The following is a 23,812-nucleotide window of genomic DNA, read 5'->3' on the forward strand; positions in this document are numbered from 1 at the left end:
GGCTCTGCACCCAGGTTTGCCGGGTTCAACCCCAGCTCTGCCATTCAGGCCCAAGATCTAGCCCCCGTGCCTCAGTTTCCCCTGTGGGGAATTGGCAGAGGCCCTGACTGCCATACCCATGACCCTGCCGTGGGCAGAGAGCTTGTTCATCACCCTCCCTGATAGACTGGAAGGCCAGCGTGTGCCCGACAGAATCCCCCACACTTGTGTTTTATAGAGATGGGGGTCTTGCTGTGTTGCCCAGGCTGGTCTCAAACTCCTGGCCTCGTGCGATCCTCCCGCCTCAGCCTCCCCAAGTGCTGGGATTACAGCTGTGGGCCACCGCGCCCGGCTGCCTCCTCACATTAAAGTACAATTATTCTTCCAGCACAGGTTACGAGTGTGATTTTCAGAAGACGTACAACCCACAAGCGCACAAAAAAGACGGTGACACGTGTCTGTCTGCGTCTTGGCACACAGGGCGGATTCCAGGCGGTTAGGACGACGGTCCCCACAAAGCTTCCCACGTCAGCCCCGCGTGCTAGAGGACAGCAAGAGTTATCTTTTCCATTTAAAAAAATTTTTCAATTTTAAAAGAAAGGTGGGGACTCACTTTTTACAGAAGAACATGACCACCATGGGCAGGGCAGCCGCCACCACCACAAGCACGGCCAGGGACACCATGGTGCCATCACCCTCTTCTGGGATGCCTGATGCCGAAGAAGATCAGAGGGTCAGGAGGGACCAGAGATCAGTTACACGAGCATGAATGAGCCCCTGTTACCAGACGACAGGGTGGGGGGCATGGTGGCATGACAACACAGGTGACCCACACAGGTAACTCACACAGGTGACCCACACAGGTGACCCTCACAGGTGACTGTCACAGGTGCCCCTGCAGGTAAGGAGGAGGCCGGATGCGGCCGGGAAGCCCAGAGCTGCAGAATCTCTGCGTGCGCTTTCCTGGGCCCACCCTGGGGAGGGGCTGACCATGGGGTGGGGGGGCTTCTCCCAGCACCAACCCTGCGGTGGCTCTGTCACCCGAGCAGCCCATAAAGCCACCACCTGCACTGGGACCCGCGTCCTGCCCACCCCCCAGTGGAGAGCCTGGCTCTGCACCCCGACTTCCGGTTCTGTCATTAAGGGACCGTGCACATGGGGGGGTGAACAGCACTTGAAAGTGTCCCCCTTCCCAGCCACTGGGGTCCGAGGTCCCTGCCCCACGAAGCAGGAGGGGACGCTACAGGGCGGCCAGAGAACGCCACATGCTGAACTTGCAGGGAGCGCAGAGAAGCAGGGGTGTCCCGGCTGGCCCCTGGGGGTGACATCTCAGCGATGGGGGGACACCGGGACACCCCAGTGGCGTCGCAGTGAGGGTGACACAGGGGCCGTGCCACTCCTCATACGTTGCCTGGGCAACTGGGAAGGCGATGCCGCCTGGCGGAACCCAGAACTGGGAACGGCCGACCCACCCCAGCGTGTCGAGGACAAATCCCTCTGCAACGTTTCGCAGCATGACCGGAGTCAGGTGGAAGATTGAAACAGGGGTTCCCCTCGCCTCCCCCACCCCGCCTGAGTGCCCGTGTCCCCCAGGCATATGTCGGGGAGACGGCACTCACCGAAGCGCACCGGGTCGGTCCACTCGCTCCAGATCTTGTTGCGCAGGTGCCGGACTCGCATCCGCAAGGTGCTCTGCATTTTCGCCTCAGAACCGGGCACCAGGTACACGTTTCGATCTTGTCCTCTCTGGAAAACCTTTGAAAGAAGAGAGAGGAGCAGGTTTTGGGGAACAGCGCTGGGGAGACGGCAGGGAAGCCCAGCCGCGCGGTGGTCTCTGCGCGCTCCGGCCCTGGGACGCACGCGCGGGGGCCGGACACCCGGGTGGGACCGCACCGCCGCCTCCTTCTCTCCGGGCCCCCCGGGGTGAGGAGGGTGAGGGTGTCGTCGTGGGTTGTAAGATGCCCACAGTTGCTCCTGCGTGCGCCCACCTCTGGGGCCATGCGCCCATATCTGGGGCCGTGCGCCCACGCCCTGGCAGGCCCTGTGGCGGCTCTGACTCTACACAAAGGACGCTGGGCCGGGGACACGAGCCCCGCCGGAGCGCAGTTTCGGGCGGCAGAGCCTCAGCCTGTTTAAAATCCCATCTCGTCTAACCTTGAGCTTCTCCCTTAGACTCTGCGAATCTCAAGCGATCTCCCCACCCCGGGGGTGGCTCCCTGGGGGCAGAGGTGGGCTGGGGGCTGCGGGGCCACCCGTGGAGACAGAAGCTGAGATAAAGCGCAGAGATGCCACTGGCCCCAAAAGAGAGACGCCCCGGGGGCGCGACATTGGCGCTCGGCGGTAGCTGAGACATCGGGGGCGCAGGTGAGGCCCAGAGAGGGAAGGTATGTCCCCAACGCCGCCTCCAACGCTGCCTTCAGACAGACGGTTCCTAACGCTCTGTCACTTCTCCGGCCACCCAGAGTGTGGTCCACAGGGCAGAAGCAGCACCCCCAGCACCCGGGAGCAGGTGGCAGGTGCGCGCCCCCTGCCCCAGTCCTGAGACGCAGGTCCCCCGGGGCTGGAGCAGCCCGCACCTGCAGGCAGAGATCGCTGCTGCCCTCCAGTGGCCGCCGGGGTGTTCACCTCCGTCGGCGTCTCCCGGCGCCGCCCCAATAAAAGACCACAGACTGGATTCACAGAAATTGGCTCTTCTCCCAGTTTTGGAGTCCGGGAGGACGGCATCGTTAGATGTGGGGTCTACCCTACATCGGGAGGCTCTCATCCTGAGATCCTTCACTTGGCCACGTCCGCAAAGACCCTGTCTCCAAAGAAGGTCCCATTCTGAGGGTCCAGGTGGACGTGAATTTCGTGGGGACATGATGTGAAACCCACGAGAACATTTGAGCCAAAATGGTCCGAATCGCCGGTGTGGGGGACGGATGTCACTGTACCCAATGCCTAGATGGTGACCCCCAAGTTGAGCTGAGTCACGGGCATTCAAGAAGCCACGGCTTCTCAGCCAGGTGCCTGGTGCCCACTCAGGGCTCTGCAGGACCCCCCGGCTGAGCAGCTCTACGTGGTGGGGGCCGAACTTTGAGGGGACTCACGGCTCAGGCACGGGATGTCACAGAGAAAGAAAGAGATACTTACGGGGTCTTTCTTTGGGAAACCGCCCTGTAAAAAAAGACAGCAGAGTTAAGATGGTGACTGATTTTTCGGCATTGTGTGCAAAATATGGGGGGCCGCTCAGCACCCCAGAGTTAGTATGAAGGTCATTTTACACTGAAAACATTCGATATTTGACAGATGAAGAAAGAAACCTTCTTGGAGCTTCCTTTGTTTGAATAAAAGCAGAAAACTTTTGGGAATGTGAATGCCATCCATTCCCTCTTTGGGACGACCTCACTCCCAGGAAGGAGTGAAACTGCCTCAAATTCCAGCCCCATGCGAGTTTTATGGTCATGAAAAACATAGAAAAGGCCATAAACAAACAACATCACAAACTTTCTCATCTCCCATTTGTTCTGCTAGAGATTATTTGTGTTTCCTAAAGAAACCTGTTGGTTCTTCCTACATATGAACTTTCTCTCCTGCCTCCCTTCCCTTATTAAGTAAATTATATAAGCCCCTAACTTTGGCCATTTAAGGGCCCACTTCTTTTGTGAACTCCCATATGCATACGAACAAACTCGGTGGGTTTTTCTCTCTTGCTAAGCTGCCTTTTGTCGGTTTAATTTACAGGCCTCCATCACAGAACTTAAGAGGGTAGACAAAAGCTTTTTCTCCCAGATCCAACTGTTCCTTTCCGGTGAATTTGCCTCTGACTGGCGAATTTGCTCTGGGGATACTGATGGGTGACAGAGACACAGAGAGTCATGATAACATTTCCTTCTGCATCATCAGGGAACTTCCAAATATCTAGTAAGGAGTGAACAGCTCAGATCCACCCTCGGTCACCCTGCAACGTGGATTTACTGAATTTGTGTGCGAGGCCCGTGTAGACAGTGCCGTTGGAGCTTTCTATTGTACAGGAGCTGCACCTGGTCCCCGGGGCCGGACAGTGGCCTGCACACCTGGGGCATCCCTGGACGAGGAGGACGACCGTCCAACACATCCGCTACGGGCATAGCCCTGGGCACAGGGGGACGGCTCTAGGGGCGTGTGGCCCTGGAGCTGAGGATCTCAGCTGGGACGGGCACTGGGGGGTGACAGTGGGGAAGCCGTGGAGCCGGAGTGTGGACAGCAAGGTGGGCAGAACCAAGGTGGCTCAGCTGGGGAGCTGACAGAGGGTCGCCTGTGTGAGGAAGGAGGAAGCGGGCATCCCGTGGGTGGGGCCGGGTACAGGTTCCTGGAGGCCACGTTCGGGGCTCTGAACTGTAACCCAAGCCCCAAACCAAACCTCTCGGAAGGGCTTTAAGCAGGGGAGGGACACAACCTAACGTCTGTGTCAAAAGCTCCGTGTGGCTGAGCGGCCACAGCTGGATGGGCACTGGGCTCCCTGCGGGGCTTCCAGGACACCCCGTTGTGCTTTAAAGGGCTGTGGGGTGTGGGGAGGGGCCCGGGGGTGCCGCGCCCTGAGGGATGTGGGAGGCAGCATCGTCGGCAGTCGGGGAGGGATTCGGCACGGCAGAGCCTGAGCCCCAGGACACGGCCTGGTGACAGGGACAGAGGGGAGGAGAGCTAGGACTCCCCCGTACCTGCTGGGGGACCGGCCCCCGACAGGGGCACCCGTGGACATTATTAACATCCATTCGTTCATCCACGCGTATTTACTGAGCACCTACTACATGCTGGCCAGCATTGCAGGCTCCATGGTGAACCAACCGACACGGTCCCTGCTCCCAGAGAACCTGCCTTCCCGAGGCGAGAGACGGAAAATAAAGAAATTAAACCCACACAAGCAAGAACATTCCAGGCAGCGACAATTTCAGATCGGGGCTGGGAAGAAACCAAGGCGGGGTGAGGCGGTGACCTCAAAGTGGATCGAAGACCTAAACACAAGAGCTGAGACTAGGGGACTCCTACAAGAGAACCCAGGCGCGGGTGGAATTTTTACACCTGCGTTACGGAGCCGTGTCTCAGGTGTGACGCCCCGAGCACAGGTAACAAGAGGAAAATAGACCAATGGGACTTCGTCGGAAGTATTGTAAGTCCAAGGGCCTTATCAGAAGTATTGCAAGCCCACGGCGCTTACGTGGCCAAGCGAAGAGAAGAAACGTAGCATAATTCTCTGCAGAAAATAGCTACAGTCCGGTCGGTGAGGATGAGCCCCCACACAGCGCCCAGGGAGGGAGCCCGGTGTGTGGGGCCCCGCACAGGCGTGGGGTTGCACACTGACCTTTCTCTGCAGGTCCAGCTCGTAATACAAGATGTGACTTGCGAGGTCGAATCTGATCACGGGATTGTCCCAGCGGATGATGTGGTTTGAGCCGTTGTAGCGCACCGTGATGTTTGCTGGGGGGTTGTACTTCTCTAGGACGAAACCACGAACAAGGCCACGAGTTGTTAATACGCGACAACGTCCAGTCTTCCATGAAACCGGTCCCCGGCGCCAAAACGGTTGGGGACCGCTGCAAGTTTAGCAGGTCGAGGAGGTTCCTCCACCTGCCAGAGCCCCCGGCCCAGCCCGGGAAGTGAAGAGGAGGGTCCTTTATCGGGTGGCGATCTGTCTCGTTCTACCTTTTTCATATTTTGAGGCTTTTCCTTGACGACGTCATTGTCTAAGCTGCCCCCAAGCGCAGTGCTGAAATGCTGGCTCCTGTTCCTATAGGGGACAGGAGTGCACCGCCCCACATATGCCATGTTGGCGTGTGGGTTATTTTGTGCCAAGGCACAGGAGAAACAACAGGTGCAGGAAGAAGCTTCCTTGGAACTTCTCTTATCTGACTGAAACCAGAAAGTTCTCAGAAATGAGGACTGCCATAAATCTCCTCTCTGGCGAAGTTTTAGGGCATCAATAAGACACATCCCCACAGAGATGAATCTGCACAAACAAACCTCACTGAAATAGCTCTTATCTTCCATTAATTTCCCCCACAAATCTACCTTTGCACAATTGACTGCCCTTAGAAGCTCAACTCCATTTTTTTTGTGTGTGTGTGTCTAGTCACTTCTCCACAATTCAGTGCCCTCTGTTAAAAACGGTATATAAGCCCCACGTCTAACCGCTTCTCTGGGCGTTTTCACTTCTTTTCTAACCAAGCCCCCACCGTGCATGGAAAAATTAAGAATTAAAATTAAACATGTATAATTTTCTTCTGTTAACCTGTCTTTTGCCAGTTTAATTTGCAGGGCCCAGGTGCAGAACCTAAGAGTGTAGAAGAGGGTTTTCTCCCTCCCTCCCCTGCATTCCTAAGAAGGCTGTGAGCCATATACCTGTCCTTCCTCCCACACCAAGGGAGACTCATGGCCTCTCTTCCTCCCCGCTGTGGATACATCTGAGACCCCGAATCAAGACCCTCTCAGGCTGGCCCTGCACCTGGCACCCCCATCCCAGCCCACCTGGAACCAACCACAATGCAGTGAAGCAAGACAGCTACCGGCGTGGGGGCAGGGGATTGCGTGTTGCAAGATTATCTTACCCATGTTCACAGCTACAAATGGGGTAAAATCCACGAACTCGATAGCCGTGTCTTTGCTGGTCCCGTTCACAAAGAAGAAGTAATTATCCGTCCTCTTGGGTTCCCCGAGCTGATCAAAGTGGCAGCCCACGTGTGTCTCTGTTGAGTCAGTGATGTAGTGGACACATTCCTTCTCCTCGTCGTCCCTGGAACATCCAAGAAATGGCCGGTGGGTGTATCCCCTTGGGGAGGATACATCAACCCCCAAACCTCCCCCCAACCCCGAAAACCCCTCCACAAAGGGGTGGAAGAGAAAGGAAACCATGTTATCATCACAGACCATGGATCTGCTAAAGACATTGCAAGGACAGAAAGAAATCCCCTCCTGTGCATATACCTTAGACGATACAACCCACTGCACAGTTCTCAAGATACAACCGCTAATCTGTCTCATCCCTTGATGCCCGGAGGTGGGTTTGGGGCTTGGAGCCGGAAGCCAATTTAAGCAGGTTTGTCTCCTCCCGGGAAACAGGGAGGTGGGGCTTCAACTTCCTCGGTAACTGCATTTCAGGGTTTCCTCCAGGAAACATTCCTGAGCCCTGATGCGGCCACAGGTGGCTTTAGTATTTGACATTACAATCACCTGTGCTGCAGTGTAGACCGTGGTGCATTAACTGAGCATGTTAAGCAGAAAGAAACTGAAAAAAACACAGAAGCAGGAAGGTGTCTCTGAATTTCTCTCTCCCCCCATCTCCTTGGAAGACCCTCGTGTGACAAGGGTCCTGCCTGGTGCTGGAGGGAAGGACTGTCACACACAGGGATGCAGAGAAGAATCTGATGTGAACTAAAACAAGACCTTAAGGCTCCCCCCACCCCACCGGCTGACTGAATGGACCCCTCCCGGCTGAGGGGATACCCTAAAACTGAGTTTCTGGCCATGAGGGGGAGGTCAGACAGGACTCACCATGCCCCCCCCCTTCTTGGGGACATCCTCTGTGACTCACTGACAGGCTGAGGCTGTGCTAGTCACTCCTGCAGGTCCTCAGTTTACACAGCAAATATATGGCCCCTGGCTTGTCTCTGATTAACAGAGCTCCTTATCTTAAAACATTCCAAGCCTGTAGACAAAGCTTCATTTCTTTAAACCAATTACAACTCAAAGTGTCTTGAAACCCACCTGTAACCTGTAAGCCCCACCCCGCTTTGAGATGTCCCACCTTTTCTGGCCAAACCAATGTCACCTTCCACGTATTGATTTATGACTTTCCCTTTAACCCCTGTCTCCCTGCAACGTATAAAACCAAACTGTGACCCAGCCACAGCGAGTCCACTTGCTCAAGGCTTCCTGGCCGTGGCTCTGGGTCGTGGTCCTCTTATTTGGCTCAGAATAAACCTCCTTAAATTATTTTACAGAGTTTGGCTCCTTTTCCGTGGACCCTGAACAGACCTTGCTAAGCTCTCCCTGGGTTAACACCATTGGATCCCACCCTCTTGCCCTCTGGTCATGTTTCTGCAGAACAATCCACTTCTTCCTAAACCTGGCACGAAACACACACAGACATCCTGTTTCTTTGTGCCTCCATTTCCTTACGGGGGCTTCCATGTCTGCAAAACTTATTCCATTAATTTGAACGCCGGTCACCTGTTCACCTGGCTGGGTCAGTTTTATTTATTTGTTTATTTGTTTTTGAGACAGAGTCTCGCTCTGTCACCCGGGCTGGAGTGCAGAGGCATCATCACGGCTCACTGCAGCCTCCACCTCCTGGGCTCAAGCCATCCTCCTGCCTCAGCCTCCAGAGTAGCTGGGACTACAGGCATGCGCCACCATGCCCGGCTAATTTTTTCTACATATATTTTTAGTTGTCCAGATAATTTCTTTCTATTTTTAGTAGAGACGGGGTCTGGCTCTTGCTCAGGCTGGTCTTCAACTCCTGAGCTTAAATGATCCTCCCGCCTCGGCCTTCCAGAGTGCTGGGATTGCAGGCGTGAGCCACCGCGCCCGGCCCTGTCTGGGTCAGTTGGAATTTGAGGACCAGCCAGAGACCCTACGGGGCTTGCGGGAACCCTCCTCCCCCGCCCGCGGCCCCAGCCCTGCCGGCCCGGCTTACGCGGAGAGCCAGGCGTAGAGCCGGTACTGCGCGTCGGCGGGCGCGGCGGGGCCGGGCGCCCAGCTGCAGTTCATGAAGCGGACGTCGTAGATGAGGCAGGAGAAGTTCACGGCCCCGGTGCCTTCTACGCCTGCGGAGACAGCCGCCAGGAACGTCACCACCTGAACCGGCAGCGGCGGGACCCTCGACGGCGGGACTCGGGCCGATGGCAGCAGGTAAGAAGTCGTCACCTGAGTTATTAAAGGTCAAGACTTCCTGGAACGCGTCCCCGTCGGAGATGCCTCGCACCCTCAGGCTGGCCCCTCTGTGCAGCACGGCGTTGGGAAAGGTGCAAAAGTACGTGTCGTTGTCACCGACCTGGAGAAGACACGGGGGAAGGGAAAGACGTCGCCCGGGCTGGGAGCCTCCCTCGACCCCATTCAGCCTGGCGGCAGTTCCAAGAGGGCTGAGGACTCCCGCCTCGATGGGACTTTGGTCAGGCGGCTCTGAGCCCTGTTCCGGGCCTAAAAGCAGGGCTCACCCTGCCCCTCACGAGGCTGTTTCCTTCCTTGTCTCACACCAGCAGGGGGGGAATGACTCTGAGTCACCAAGTCTAGGCGCTTACAGCCCAGACAGGTGCCACGAGGAATCTATTAATACACAACAAACTTCACTAAATCACCCCGTCTTCTATTACTTTCTTCCACATATTTAGGTTCCCACAGTTTGCCACCCCGGAAAGCCTAAACTCCTTTTCCTTTGTCCTGACACATCTTTACAAATGTATCATTTTGTCATTGTTTAAAATGGCACGCAAGCCCACAACGTCATACAAGATCCAAAATCCATTCTAGCTGCTTCTTTGGGTCTCCACGATCTTTCCAGGAAGGTGTCCACGTGCACACACAAGTAATCGTCAAATAAAATGTGTATCCCTTTTGTCCTGTGAGTCTGTCTTTTGTCGGTTTAATTTGCAGGGCCCCGGCACGGAACATAAAAGTGTAGAGAAAAAAGATTTCCTCTCCCCCTCTATAATACCTAACCAAGTTCTTCTCAGTAATTTTCCATCCACTGACTCTCTTTACCCTGGCCGTTGCCTACAAATCCTGAGCTTTTCCTGTTGCTTTTGGACTCAAGTTCAATCTCTCTCCCCACTGGAATTGTCTTGACGACAATTGCAATAGTCTTGAATAAAGGCTTTCTTGCACCGGGTTTAACTTACCTGGTGCAATTTTTCCTCGATGCTGCACCCAGCCCCACGGAACTAGCGTCTGCCTTCAGCAAGAGACATCCGGGGATGCGTTTGCACATTACCATTACGAAAGAAGCTCTAAGCCGGGCAATATGAACGCCAGATTCTGTCTTTTCTGACAGATCACACTGAAAACTCTGTGAAAGCAACATACAGAAGCCAGGCCGCAAGAGGTGCCCCCCTGCACCCAGAGGGAAGGAATGTCCTCATCTCTGGGGACACAGGACACCGGAGAATCTGCACACACAGGCCTTGCCGGGTCCCCCAGGTTCTTCCCGTGAGATCAGACACCCCGTGTGTAATCACACTGCTGCACGACTGTCTGAGCTCTGTCACACTGAGCACAAAACACACACTGTCCCTGTTTCCGTGGGTCTCATTTCTGACAGCTGCCATGCCACAGAAAACATCTACTACATGCACATGTATGTTTGCCTCTTGTTAATCTCTCTTTGGTTCTAGGAGCCTTAGACGGCTGAGAAAAGATTTTCCTTTTCCCTGCACTAAACAAGTCTCTTTCTGATTTCACAGCCCGGGATGATTCCCGTCTCCCGGACCCGGGAGGAAACAGCTCCTTGAAATGGGATCATTAAGGAAGAGAACATCGTTTCCCGCTCCTGTGGGTGGAGACAGGCCTGACTTCACCTGTCGCCTGACTCCAAACCGCACCGTCTACCTCCGGGCAAACACAGATGAGAGAGTTAACAATTTTATCTTGACCACCTGAATGGGGCGGGTTGTATCTGCTTTGCTACATACAGGAGGGAGGTTTCTTTTTGTGTCTTTGCAATCGCTTAGCTGATGGGTTCTTGGTTTTCTGTTTTGTTGTGTTGCATTTTTTTTTTCTGTTTTTGAGACAGAGTCTCGCTTTTTCCCCCCCGGACTGGAGTGCAGTGGCGTCATCTTAGCTCACTGCAACCTCCAACTCCCGGGCTCAAACGATCCTCCTGCCTCAGCCTCCTGAGTAGCTGGGACTACAGGTGCCACCACCATACCCGACTAATTTTTTTTATTTTTAGCAGAGACGGGGTCTCGCTCTTGCTCAGGCTGCTCTCGAACCCCTGAGCTCAAGCGATCCTCCCGCCTCGGCCTCCCAGAGTGCTGGCATTCCAGGCATGAGCCACCTCGCCCGGCCAGTTCTTGGTGTGAGAGGCTGGATGTACAAACATGCCTTGCCCAGACCACGTATAAATAGAATTCTGACCTCTGGCCTGCAGCAACCAGCCCGGAATATACAGTCCCCCTCCAGGAAGCAGGAAGTCAGATGGCAATCGCTGCTGGTACTGCAGAAAACCACCCAATCCCTCCTGTGACAATTCAAGTAGCAGGGACTTGATTGACTAAGTGGCAGCTTCTGTAACTTTTGCTGCTGCTTTCAAATTCCAACCAGTAGAAGCCAAGCACTCCCCCCAACCCTAACTGTAACCCTGACCCCTAACCCTAACCCTAACCAGTCTCATGGGACCCCCGGCTTCCACTGAGCCGCCTCCAGCTTCCCCAAGGCCAACAACACTAATTTAGGGCTCACCCCCGCCTTCCCTTTTCCCCCTACAGACCCTTCCGGCTCCTCCACCCGCCTTTGAGTCTCTGCCAACGTGGCAGGGACATGGTTGGCCGACTCCCTGCTAGAACAAGCTCCGAGTAAATGGTCTTCGCTTGTCCTCACGTGGGCGGTCTTCCTCTACTTCCGCAGGTTTCACCCTCACTCAGGAATAAAATCCTTCGCTTTCTCTTCCCAGCGCTGGGGAGGGACTTTCTGGGTTGGCAGGAGGCTCCGTGTTGAATCCCGTTTTCCCGGCAGCGCTGGGCTGCGACAGAGGACCCCGGGATGGGGACCCCCGCGGGGGTTAGACGAGCCCCCCAGTCCCAGGAAAGTCCAGCCAGGCCTGGGTTTAGGACGCTGCCCTCCCGTTTCCCTTCAGCAAGCAGATTCTAGAAGCACCCAGTGACCAAGGGGAGATCAGGTACTTGCAAACTGTCGTCCTTGTGAAACACCAGGCACGGGGCGGTTCCCCTCATGTGAACACAATGACCTAGAAATAGGATCCTGCCCTAGGACAGAAGCCAAGCGATTGTTTTTCTAAAGCGAGACATAGAAATGCATTCTATTTCTATCTCCATAGCAACGCATTCTTGCGACAAGCATGCGACCGAGGAGAAAAAAAAAAGAAAACAGAATTGCTTTGAAATCCTAGAGGCAAAAGAAAGATGGGTTTGCAAAGAAGGAATCAGAGATGTGACACAAAACAAAACAGAACAAAAATCGGGGAGATGGCTGGAATGTGACTCATTCCAAAAGGAATTGTTCCTGAAAACAAAGAATTTCTTAAAACACCCAGATGGGAAACAGTTACTGACATAGAAATCAGGCCTGTCTGTGGCCTTTTAACACCCACCGAGAGCTGGAGGTGGGAACTTCTGCAAAGTTTTTAGGGGGGAAATACCTGAAGGATGTTTAAATACGGCGGGGCATGTTCATAATCACAGTTAGGTAAACGAAGAATTTCACAGCTATGTATTGTAAGGACGTATATAAATCTTTTTTTAAAAGAAAATGTCTCTGGGATGTAGGCAAACCGTGACCCTAACCCTAACCCCTAACCCTAACCCTACCCCTAACCTGCAGGAGCCTTTGTACAGCTGTGAAGCCCAAGAATGTCCTTCTTGGACTAAGAACCCTCTTTGCAACGTGAGCGCCAAGGAGGGGCCCCTGTCTCCCTGTCTCTGGAAGTTTTGCTCCAAGAGCTGGTTGAAAATACGCAAGAAGTTTCATTTTTCCTTTGGATAAAGCCAGCTAGCATGTACGTAAAGAGTTACTGTATCCGTCTGGCTACAAAAGGGTGAGATTTCTTTCTTTCTTTGCAATCACGCTAGCGGGTTGCTTGCCATGGGTATTGCAGTCTGGTTTGATGTTTTTCTTGTTTTTTTTCTTTTTTTCTTTTTTTTGAGACAGAGTCTAGCCCTGTTGCCCAGGCTGGAGTGCAGTGGTGTCATCATAGCTCACTGCAGCCTCCAACTCCTGGGCTTAAGTGATCCTCCTGCCTCAGCCTCCCGAGGAGCTGGGACTACAGGTGTGCGCCACCACACCTGGCTAATTTATTTATTTTTTTTTAGAGATGGGGTGTCTGGAGCCTTGAGGCCCGGCTACAGCATTGCCTCTGACCTTGAGCTCAGTAGTTTTCCACTCCACAAGCAGCAGCACAGTTATCTCCACTGTGGGAGGGACTGATGCTTCCCGCCTTGCTTAACGGTTGCTTTTTGTCTTTACCCCGCCTTCTCCTCTCCCGCCTTGCTGACCTATATAACCTGCCATTCAGCGTACAATAAACGAGACTTGATCAGACTCCTGTCTTGTCTCCATTTCTCACGTCTCTTGTCCCCCCAATTCCCACTCCCTCTTCCAGGGTCCGCGTTGACAGTCCTGCTGGTCGGGACAATGGGGTCTTGCTATGTTGTCCAGGCTGGTCTCAAACTCCTGGCCTCAGTGCATCCTGCCACCTCGGTCTCCCAGAGTGCTGGGATTACATGTGGCATGAGCCACCATGCCTGGCCTTGTTGTCCTGTTCTGGACATTTTGTATCCATGGAATCCTACAATACGTGGCCTTTCATGTGTGGCTTCTCTCACTGAGTGTCATGTCTTCAAAGTCCGTCCACACTGTGGCAGGTGTCAGAGATTTGTTCCTTTTCGTGGCTGAATAGGAGATTTTATTGTAAATTGTATTTCCCCAACAGTATCTTGCCCCAAATTCCTACTCTACACTGGAACAACAGGTTCTGCTGAGCCAAGGACGTGTTCAACACGCCAAAGTGTCATCATCACAGACATGGTGACACCACTGAACACAAAGTTTTAGGGACGACTTGAGAAAACAATCCATTATATGCAAAAAAAAAAAAATCTACACAACAGTATTCTGTTTCCAAAATCCCAGATTAGGTGGACAAAGGAAGCCCCGTGGGGTGGGGGAGATTTGGACCCCAATCCCCCAACACGGAACTGGGGGCCCCTGGGACGCTGCCTGGAGTTGGAGAATGAGGTGAAATGTGGATTTCTCGTTAAACGGTAAGGGAAATACGAACAGCATTAAAGCATGTCGGATATGCAGCAAACCAGTGGGAAAAATTCAAGCCAAGGAAATAATCCGGGTAGCAGGAGACAGAAAAGAAACTGAAAGAAATCATACCCAAGAATGCACGACACAGTGTCCTGGAAGAAAGGTCAAATGGGTTGGTTTTGCCAATCAGATCAATGGGTTCAATTAATAAAGTCCCTGAGAAGTCATTAGAAATGAAAGCCCACGGGGGAGATGGGTTAGAAAAAGCTGTAGCCGAGGGCGCGGTGGCTCACGCCTGTGATCCCGGCACTTTTGGAGGCTGAGGTGGGAGGATCACTCGAGGTCAGGAGTTCGAGACCAGCCTGAGCAAGAGTGAGACACCGTCTCTACTAAAAATAGAAAGAAATTATCTGGACAACTAAAAATATATATAGAAAAAATTTGCCGGGCATGGTGGCGCATGCCTGTAGTCCCAGGTCCTCGGGAGGCTGAGGCAGGAGGACTGCTTGAGCCCAGGAGTTTGAGGTTGCTGTGAGCTAGGCTGATGCCATGGCACTCTAGCCTGGCCAACATAGTGAGACCCCATCTCTACAAAAAAATTCAAAAAAATTAGCTGGGCATGGTGAAGCACACCTGTAGTGACTGCTACCCCGGGAGGCTGAGGCAGGAGGATCGCTTGAGCCCAGGAGTTGGAGGCTGCAGTGAGTTATAATGATGCCACTGCACTCCAGCCCGGGTGACACAGGAAGACCCTGTCTCAAAAAAAAAAAAATTAATTAAATAAAATAAAAAAATGAACAGCTGGAGAGCCATCCTGAAACTGAGAGGCTGGTGATGTTTCCAGGGGGCTAGGAGGCGGGGTGAGCTGCCAGTGCGGACTAAGGACTAAGCAGGAGACTCTATTTAAGAGGATTATCAGGAAAGGAGAAGGAACCACTGCTGGGGGAGCCTCCCACGGCGAGACGTGTGCACAGCTGGAAGGCCTTTCTTTCCTGCCCCTCAGCAAGGGACGCGTCCCAGCTCAGGCTGGAGCTGGGCCGAGGCCAGGGGCCTTGGAGGAGGATGAGAGACGCTGAACCCTTTGGCCCCCGGAGCCGACAGTCCCGCTCCCCGTGTACAGGGCGGAGAGGGGGTGCGGGCGCTGCCAGGCTCGTCTGAGTCACGGGGCAGGGGCTTCCCTGCACCAACCCCTTCCCGGAACACAAAGAGCGTGTGTGTGCGGGGGGCGGATTTCTCAACCCTCGCTGTTTTGCAAGATCAAAAGCTCAACACACTCGGAAGTCATCGCGAGGCAAAAGCCCCCCCTTCCCCCCCCCCCGGTGGATATCAGGGCGCTCCGTGTCCCTAACACCCCACAAATCCATGCCCGCAACGGCTTGGGACGCGGGAACACAGTCACGGTGCCGGCGGCTGCACGTAGGAGGAGAGGCAGAGAGAAACGCACAATGCACGCACGCCCCTCCGCGTTAGCACACGCTCCGGGAACCAGAGAGAAAGCCCAGGGACGCCCGCGCCTGCGTGTGTCTGGCCTAGAAGGTAAAAGTAGCTTTATTTATTTATTTTTTTTTTGCCTTTCTTAATATTTATCTTGAATCGGGTCTCATAGAAACCCAAATCCAGATCTCAAGCTCAAACAAATCCTACAGGCACATTTTTTTTTGGTCTACAATCAATCAATCAATCAAGTGAACGATTAAGTAGAAAAGCAGTCCATTAACATTTAAAGACTACAGAAGGGAAGTCGGTTCCTCGCAATAAACTCTCCGGAAAAGGAGAAAAATCTGAAGCGCATTGCAGACGATTTAGCGATAGTGCTGGCCCCACCAGGCCGCGGGCGGAGCTGTATTCAGGAAGTGCCTCATTATTAAACAAGAAGCGGGTGGGGTAATCCACAGGCCGTTTCATTTGAAAGATTAGAATGTCTCCCTCCCCCAAATAACTAACATTTTCTTTTTCCCTCCAGAAGAATTTGGAAACACATTAGAGAGCAGTAGGAAGGAAAGGAACCGGGACCAGAGATTAGCAAAACGGAAAAGAGAGACCAGCGCAGTTAACAAGGATGCGCACTGCAGCAAATAGGAAATTATAAGTAGAGACTCGACTTTAGTAGCAGAACTCCGACGTAAGAACATCGAGATGATATTTTAAAAAAGAAAAAAAAACCACATTTTACTTAAAAGCATAGAAAAACTCAAAACATCACACTCACACATTGAATGCACCATCATTTGCTTTAAGAAAAAAATCCACAAAGATGGTCCGAAGTTTGTTTCGGGAAGGCAAGGATGATACGAGAAGATGTATGAAAATAATAACGTGTTAATGAAGCCACGGAGAATAAAAATGGTCATCGCAAGAGATGTCACAAACAAACGTTCAAGGTTATGCAAATTCTGCACTGCAGAAACACCCAGAAGTGACAGGTGAGGACAGCAGGACCTCAACTGAACCTCTTTAACGTGACAAAGAAGGTCTTTTTTTTTCACATCAACCGGTAGGATCATAACTAATGAAGAAACAGCAAATCCGCTAAGCCCCGGAACAAGCCAAAAATGTTCAGGGTCAGCCGACCGCTTGGTGACGTTTTCAAAGTTCTCGCGGAATTCCCAGGGGGAAATGAGAAAGAAAGAGAAGATGAGAAAACTGAAACAGAAGCATCCTAAATTATCATTATTCCTAAGTGACTTGACAATATTTGCAGAACCAACGGCTCTCCCCCAAACACATCACATATACAGAAAGATTAAGGAGACCCCTGAGTACATGCATCACAAAATTAACAGTTTTTCTTTTTTTACACCAACAATGAAGAGCAAAGATAAGCTTGGAAGATAAACTCAAACCCTAAAGCAACAGGAAGCTCCACAATCCCTGGAAATTACTCCTGTCTGAAGGATGCAGCAAAACCTTAGGACGAGACAGAATAAATTTGAGGAAAGGCAGAGAGAGAGAGAGGTTTTCTGTGAAAAGATTGAACACTAGGATTCCAGCTGTTTTCTTATGGATTTCTGGGTTTATCATAGTTCCAACAAAAATTCTAAAGCATCAGTTTTAGGAGGAATTAAAAAAACAAAGATGCTAATATGTGTCTGATGGATCAACAGAATAAAAGTAGTGTGATGTTGTGATTGTTTTTGCTGTTGTCGTTCATCGCAAAATTAGACTAGGGAGGCAGGGAGGTCCTGGCCTCACTGGGTTTGCTGGTCGGTCCACGCACAGCGATCTCGCCCGGCGGGGCGCTGCCCCTGCTGCAGACAGGCGGGCGCCGGGCACGGCCGGGCAGAGACCTGGACACCGGAGGGGCCGGCGGGGAGGAGCCACAGGGCACTGGGCGTCCCGTGAGGGAATGTTGGGCCTCCTTAGAAATTTGGACATTATTCTCTAAGAGGTGGATTTTAAGGTTTTATGCAGGGAAACATATTCAAATTTTTCATAATTTTTTCTTGTTTTTCCTTCCTTCCCTTCCTTCTTTCCTTCCTTTCTTCCTTCCTTTGCTTCTTTCTTTCTTTCTCTTTCTTTCTTTCTTTCTTTCTTTCTTTCTTTCTTTCTTTCTTTCTTTCTTTCTTTCTTTCTTTCTTTCTTTCTTTCTTTCTTTCCTTCCTTCCTTCCTTCCTTCCTTCCTTCCCTCCTTCCGTCCTTCTTTCTCTCTCTCCCTCCCTTCCTCCCTCTCTCTCTCTTTCTTTCTTTGTCTTTCTTTCTTTCCTTCCTTCTTCCTTCCTTCCTTCCTTCCTTCCTTCCTTCCTTCCTTCCTTCCTTCTCTCTCTTTCTTTCTTTCTTTCTCTCTCTCTCTCTCTCTTCCCCCTTCCTTCCTTCCCTCCCTGCCTCCCTCCCTTTCTTTCTTTTCTTCTCGTTTTTCCCCTCTTTCTTTTTTTCCTTTTTTTAGCACAGACGCATAATGATGCCCCAAGCTGTGGTTCCGGGAGCCCATGTGGGGTCTCCTTTCCCACTTTCTCCTCTCTGGGGCCATAAAACCCCATTTCGTTCATGCATTTTTCCTTATAGGTAAGATTTTTTTTTTTTTTTTTTTTTGCCAGAGAAATTCTAGTGAAATTGAAGCTCACAGAAGCACTTCAAAAGCAAAAGTACAAAACGGGCGGGGGGGGGGGGGGGGGAAGCATTTGTAGGAAACAGGAGCACCGCCTGCATTTTAACTCTGCCCTCTGAAATTTCCCAGCGACGCTTGGGTCTTCACGCTCAGTTGGCTTCAACGCTTGTGGCTCAGTCCCCGGTGTGTCTCTCTGGGTCCTTCTTTCCACAGAGCGGCGACATCCTGAGGGAGCGACAGTGCCCCCCGGGCAGGTGTTTTCACTGTGCTGTGTGTTCCCTCCCGCTGCCCCCGGGCAGAGCGTCACCCACCACCGCCTAGCGGGGACCGACTCAGAACCCCAGAGATCATAGGACGATCATTTTAAGCTGAAAACATCGGAGATTCGACAGATGCAGAAAGTTTTCTCGGAGCTTCCCTTACCTGACTTAAAAAACGGAAACTTCTGAGGCTGCCATAAATTCCCTCTCTGGGGTGACTTGGGCTCCCAGGAAGGATGCCAAGAGTAAACCTACCGCAAATCTGGTCTCGGAAGGAGATTTATGGCCACGAGAAAGATCACTTGCACCTGCATGAACGAGCGTCATCCCAAACTTTCCTGTCTTCCCTTATTCTTCTAGAAACCCATTTGTTTTTCCTGTGAAGACCTTTCTTCCCTGCCTTGTTTCCCTACTAAGTTAGGCAGACAAACCTCTGACTTCCGCCATTTAGTGAGCTATCTCTTACGTAACCTCCCACATGCACGTGAATAATTTCTTTCCTTTGTCAATTTGTCTTTTGTCAGTTTAATTTGCAATCCCCCATGACAGAACCTAACAGAGGAGGAGGAAAGTGTTTCTTTCCTGACATCCTCAGAATCAGAGAAGAGCTGAATCTTGGTGAACTGTTTGACGAATGCATGAACGCTTGCTCAAATAGATGGAGTTCATCCAGGGGGACTGTTTTAAAGTGGAACAGGTAGAAGTGCATCTGATCAGCCAGTTTATATCCTTCCCTCTCCTCCCTCCTAGAAGGGGAGAAGTCAAAATGAAAGCAGGTGCTGGAAAGACAGACAGACATTGCGTTCATTCACACACATGTGGTTTAGTGTGTAAATTCTATCTCCGCTACACAGCAGAGTAAACGGGTCCCGATTGTGCCATCCCAAAATACATCACTTTAGCACAAGGATGCTTTGAGCTGACAGTACTGAGAATCCTTTATCTGCCTACAAGCAGGGCATAAGTTTCCTGGTGGGAAGGTGGTATGTACACGTGAACATATTAACATCAATAGAATGTACATGCCTTTTCTCCTGTTAACCTTTCTTTCATCAGTTTAATTTGCAGGCCCCTGGCACTGCACCTAAGAGTTAGAGGAAAGCTTTTTTCTTCCCCTACAACAGCCACAGGAGTGGGGATCTCATAGGAAAATCTGAGATTTTGGGGAAGCAAGTCCAGACGGGCCCAGCCGTGGGCACTTACCCGTGGGACAGTGCTGGTGTCAGGATCCCCCGGAGTCTGTATGCTGCAGTTCTGCTGAGACACGTGTCTCCTGTAATTCCAGGTTAACATCTTTTTCCTTGAATCTAGCTTCAGGTTCATAATTGGAGACATATTATCCGGAGCTGTCATTTAAAAAGATGAACACTTCCTGAGGGCTGGGACCCCCGGTTGTTCACATGGTAGTTGCTCTCGACGGGGAGACAGTTTGCAAACATCAGGGGTGGATTATGTTGTATTTTTTTTTTAATCGAGGTGAAACTGGCATATCGTACAATTGGCTATTTTAAGGTGAACAGTGCAATGCCATTTACATGCACGACAAGATGGTCAGCATTATTAGTCGTTAAGAAAATGCAACTCAAAATCACAAGGAGATACCACTCTATTAGGCCGGCTACTGTAAATTCAAAAAGGTGGAAAAAAGAAGAATCACAATTGCTGGAGAGGATGTGGGGAAATTGCAACCCCTTGTATATTCCTGGTGGGAATGTGAAATGCATCATTATGTTTTGATTTAATCAGTCACCTTCCCGGTCCAGGCACTGGGGACTCGGGAGAGGGATGTGATCGCAGGTCTGTCCCTTTCTTTTGTCACTTTAATTTGCAGGCCCCTGGTACTGCACCTAAGAGGTGAACAGGGGCTGGGAAGGAGAAGGCGATTTCTTGCATAGCCCATCAAGGCCTGGCACAGGGTACGGCAAGCACCAATTAGGAATAAGAGGTTTAATCCCCTGTTGAAAATACAGGAGCAGATGTTCCCCACCCGCTTCCTATTTTTTCCAAGCATTTATTTACTTTAGAAAACTGGTCATTACAGATTCTTTCTCTGTCTTTTTCCAACGTACGTAAATCATTTAAAACAAGCCTCCGGCTGGGCTGATGACTCAGGAAGGTTTCCTGAAGAACTGGGGACTGTCCCTTAGAAATGCGATCGCTTAATGTCAGCTGTCACGGGACTGCAACTTGCAAAGCCCACCCAGGGTCACGGGTCATCTCCACTTAGCTCTATAAAAGGGGGCGATTTCTTTTTGCCTCTACGATTGCTTTAGCGGGGTGTCTGTGATATGCACCCCATTCTGGGTGGATGCTTCTTGCAGGGCAAAACTGCTTTCTTTCTCTTCTACCTGCACAGAGAGGTTCTCTGGGTTGGCAGGAGGTTTGGTTCTTAACAGCTTTCCCACAATACACGCAGGACCTCTGACCCCTCAGTCGGGATTAGGGTTTGGGGATACAGTCCTGGGACTTCTCCCCACATGGGGATCCTGACCCTGTCTTGTTTATTTTTTTATTTTTATCTTTTTGAGACAGAGTCTTGCTCTGTCACCCAGGCTGGAGTGCAGTGGTGTCATCATAGCTCACTGCAGCCTCCAACTGCTGGCCTCAAGCCATCCTCCTGCCTCAGCCTCCTGAGTAGCTGGGACTACAGGTGCACACTGCCACACCTGGGTAATTTTTCTATTTGTAGTAGAGACGGGGTCTCGCTCTTGCTCAGGCTGGTCTCGGACTCCTGACCTCAAGCAATCCTCCCGCCTCGGCCTCCCAGAGTGCTGGGATTACAGGCGTGAGCCACCGCACCTGGCCCCTGTCTTGGTTTTGAAGAGGTGCCGGTGTCACCTGACTCTGTTGGAGGATAAATGCTTCCACCTGTACCCTGGGGTTCAGGGACGCCCCTTCCCCTGCCGGGGGGCTGGTGCCCTGCCTCATAGAAAATTCTTTCCCATTCATGCAGTTCTCTCAGCCGTAGTGGCGTGGCTGTCCCCGCAGATCAGCCCCACCCAGGAGCAGGTGGTGGTACCTACCCGGGTGTGGGTCTCCTCCACGGCACGCTGGCGTCAGAAGCACCAAGAGCCAGACCGACTGCACCAGGGCCACCATGGCCCAGTCCCCGAGGCTGCACCTTGGCACCCAGAAGACAGAGAGCAGGGTCAGGGGTCAGACTCCAACTGAGGCAGGAGCCCCCCCCCAGCACGGGCCCCGAGGGGACCACCTTGAATCAGCCTCTAACGAGCACAAACGGGCTCTCGGATGGCATCGATGGCCCTGACTGTGTGTGGCCTCAGGGTGTCGGGGACAGTCGAGCTTCCTGTGCCCGATTTGGAGATGAAAATGCCATGTCTGCGTTGGGACTCTGCAGTCACTCACCGCTGGGGTCGTGCGTTTAAAACAATCTGCTCAACAACGCGTCTGACCTTCAGTGCTGCCTCCTCAATATGCTTTTCTAACCTGTTTGGAACGAGAAGAGCTCTCAGGACAGTGTCTAGGGCTCTCTTTTGCGGCAAGCTGATCTGCTATTTTCTTACATTTTCCACCTTGGGGAGGATCCTACCGGTCTGACCGTAGTTCATTTTAAAGATGTGGATATAGATGTTGTAAAATAGAATGCATATTTAATATAGACGTTTGAGAAATCCAAAGACAAACAAAATGCATCGGAGTCATTTTTGCTGATTACGTCTTAGAAATTCCCGCTAGATAAAGAAATTCCCGCTAACAAAGAAAGAGGATGGAAATTAGCAATACCGCGAGCGGAAGCGGGAACGGCATTGCACATTCTACGGCTTCGACGGTGACATTAGCAGTAAGGAAACATGACCGGAAATGATGCCCAGAGTCTGTTGACTCAGACGAGATGAATAAATGCGTTGAAAGCCGCTCGAGATGAAAGAGATAGTTCAAATAACCTGACGTCTAGTTTTTAAAATCGAATTTGTCATTGAAAACCTTTTGCCAAGAAAACCACAGTCTCAGATGGCTTCACTGGTGGATTCAACCAAGCATGAGAGGAAAAATAACAATACCAATCCTATACGAACTCTTCCAGAAAGCAGAACAGGGCACAGTACTTCCCAACATATTTTTGGAGGTCAACACTGCTCTGACACCAAAGCCAGACTGAAAAAAAAAAATTCAGTTCCAAAAAAGAGACCAGCGGACTGAAATCCCACACATGCACCGATGCAAACATTCTTAAATGTCAGTAAATGAAATCTAGCGATATAGAAAAAGGGGAACATCACGACCAAACAGGGCTTGTGCAGGCAACGCCAACTGGGTTTAACTTTTTCAAGTCAATCATAGCAATTCATCATAAGAAAAAAAAAAAAACTATGAATATCTCCATAGATTTTTTTAAAAGTGTGACAGAATTGAATGCACATCTGTGCCGACAAGTTTCAGCAAACTGAGAGTAGAAGAAATATTTCCTGATGTCCTACCCCACCATGTCTTTTCCTAGACCACCACTCTCGGCCATCACTGAAGATATTTTGGATTCAACAGGTGCAGGAAGAAGCCTTTTGGGAGCTTCTCTTATCTGACTAAAAGCGGAAACTTCTAGGAAATGAGGCTGCCATATCGTCCCCCTTTGCGGTGGCTTTAATTCCCAGGAAAGAGACACGTCTACCCCTAGTATAGACTCCCTCTCTGGAGTTGTATGGCCATGTAGAAGGTGGAAATTCCACCCACACCTGCATGGATAAGCAGCATCACAACCTTTCTCATCTCCCATTGATCCTTCTAGAAATCCTTTTGTTCTTTCCATAGAAGACTCCCCCGCCCGTCTTCTTTTCTCCACTAGGTTAGGTACATACACCACAGTCTGTGCTCTAGGTTGATGCTGGGAGTGTCCACACCTGCTGGGAGCTTTGTGAGCAGAGGAAAATGGCACACCCAAGGGGCTCCGTTCAGGGACGGGCACAGTGGCCTCATGCCCCAAAGTGGCTGCTGTGGACCAGCATCCTCATCACCCATCCCCACTTCTTCTCCCTGGGAGCTTCTCCCACCCGTCAGCCACCCATTACAACAGGGTCTCCGCCCATCCACACGTGTGTGCAGGATCACGCCAATAAGTCTAACCACCTCCTGTGTTCCTCCACCAAATGGAATTCTCTTCCACCCAGGCATCCTCCTCCCATAATCAGTTTAATTCGCAGGCCCCCGGGTACCTCACAGAAGAGTGTGGAGGAACCCAGATCTCCCACTTCTACTCTGGAGAAACCCTGCCCAGGTTTGCCAGACCCAAAGACACCCCCCCATGCCCCTCGAGACCCCCTCTCCATCCTTGTCCCCACCACAGTGATTCTCCACCTGGACACACAGACTCACCTGGAGCCTTAAATACACCCCCAAGCCCAGGTCTCGCCCCTGCCCAGTGAACCCAGAGCCTCTGGGGGTGACTCGAGGCAGCAGTGTCTCCAAAGCTCACCGGGGGTCCAACGCACAGCCCCGGTGGGGACTCATGAACCAACTGGGGTGTATGTGAAGGGGGCAAGGTCAAAGTGACAGCCCAGCCTGGATTCAAGCCCCGGGAGGTGCCAGAATGTGAGCTGGGGTCAGGACAGTGGGAGGAGGGTGCCTGGGTGGGAGA

The 23,812-nt window shown here is 51.8% G+C and overlaps 1 protein-coding gene across 1 annotated transcript; it reads right to left on the reverse strand.

Moving 5' to 3' along the window:
* Positions 1 to 57: 57 nt before the first annotated feature.
* Positions 58 to 21,700, reverse strand: LOC123628282 (granulocyte-macrophage colony-stimulating factor receptor subunit alpha-like). The gene is made up of 11 exons (XM_045537899.1): positions 21,589 to 21,700; positions 21,246 to 21,343; positions 19,426 to 19,568; positions 8,860 to 8,986; positions 8,630 to 8,759; positions 6,543 to 6,727; positions 5,300 to 5,433; positions 3,112 to 3,135; positions 1,599 to 1,734; positions 593 to 689; positions 58 to 166 (listed from the first exon to the last, which is right to left on the reverse strand). The coding sequence occupies exons 2-11, from the start codon at positions 21,319 to 21,321 to the stop codon at positions 58 to 60; spliced, it is 1,161 nt and encodes a 386-aa protein (XP_045393855.1). The 5' UTR covers positions 21,322 to 21,343; positions 21,589 to 21,700.
* Between the last annotated feature and the right edge of the window lie 2,112 nt (positions 21,701 to 23,812).

This window comes from Lemur catta, chromosome X, assembly GCF_020740605.2.
Source record: "Lemur catta isolate mLemCat1 chromosome X, mLemCat1.pri, whole genome shotgun sequence".
In the NCBI taxonomy this organism is placed as follows: Eukaryota; Metazoa; Chordata; class Mammalia; order Primates; family Lemuridae; genus Lemur; species Lemur catta.

Coding starts and splice junctions, on each gene's coding strand:
- LOC123628282 (XM_045537899.1), bottom strand. CDS start 21,321: ATGGTGGCCCTGGTGCAGTCGGTCTGGCTCTTGGTGCTTCTGACGCCA. Junction 6,728..8,629: donor CTCTACGCCTGGCTCTCCGC/GTAAGCCGGGCC, acceptor TGGATGTTCCAG/GGACGACGAGGAGAAGGAAT. Junction 3,136..5,299: donor AGCTGGACCTGCAGAGAAAG/GTCAGTGTGCAA, acceptor CTTTTTTTACAG/GGCGGTTTCCCAAAGAAAGA.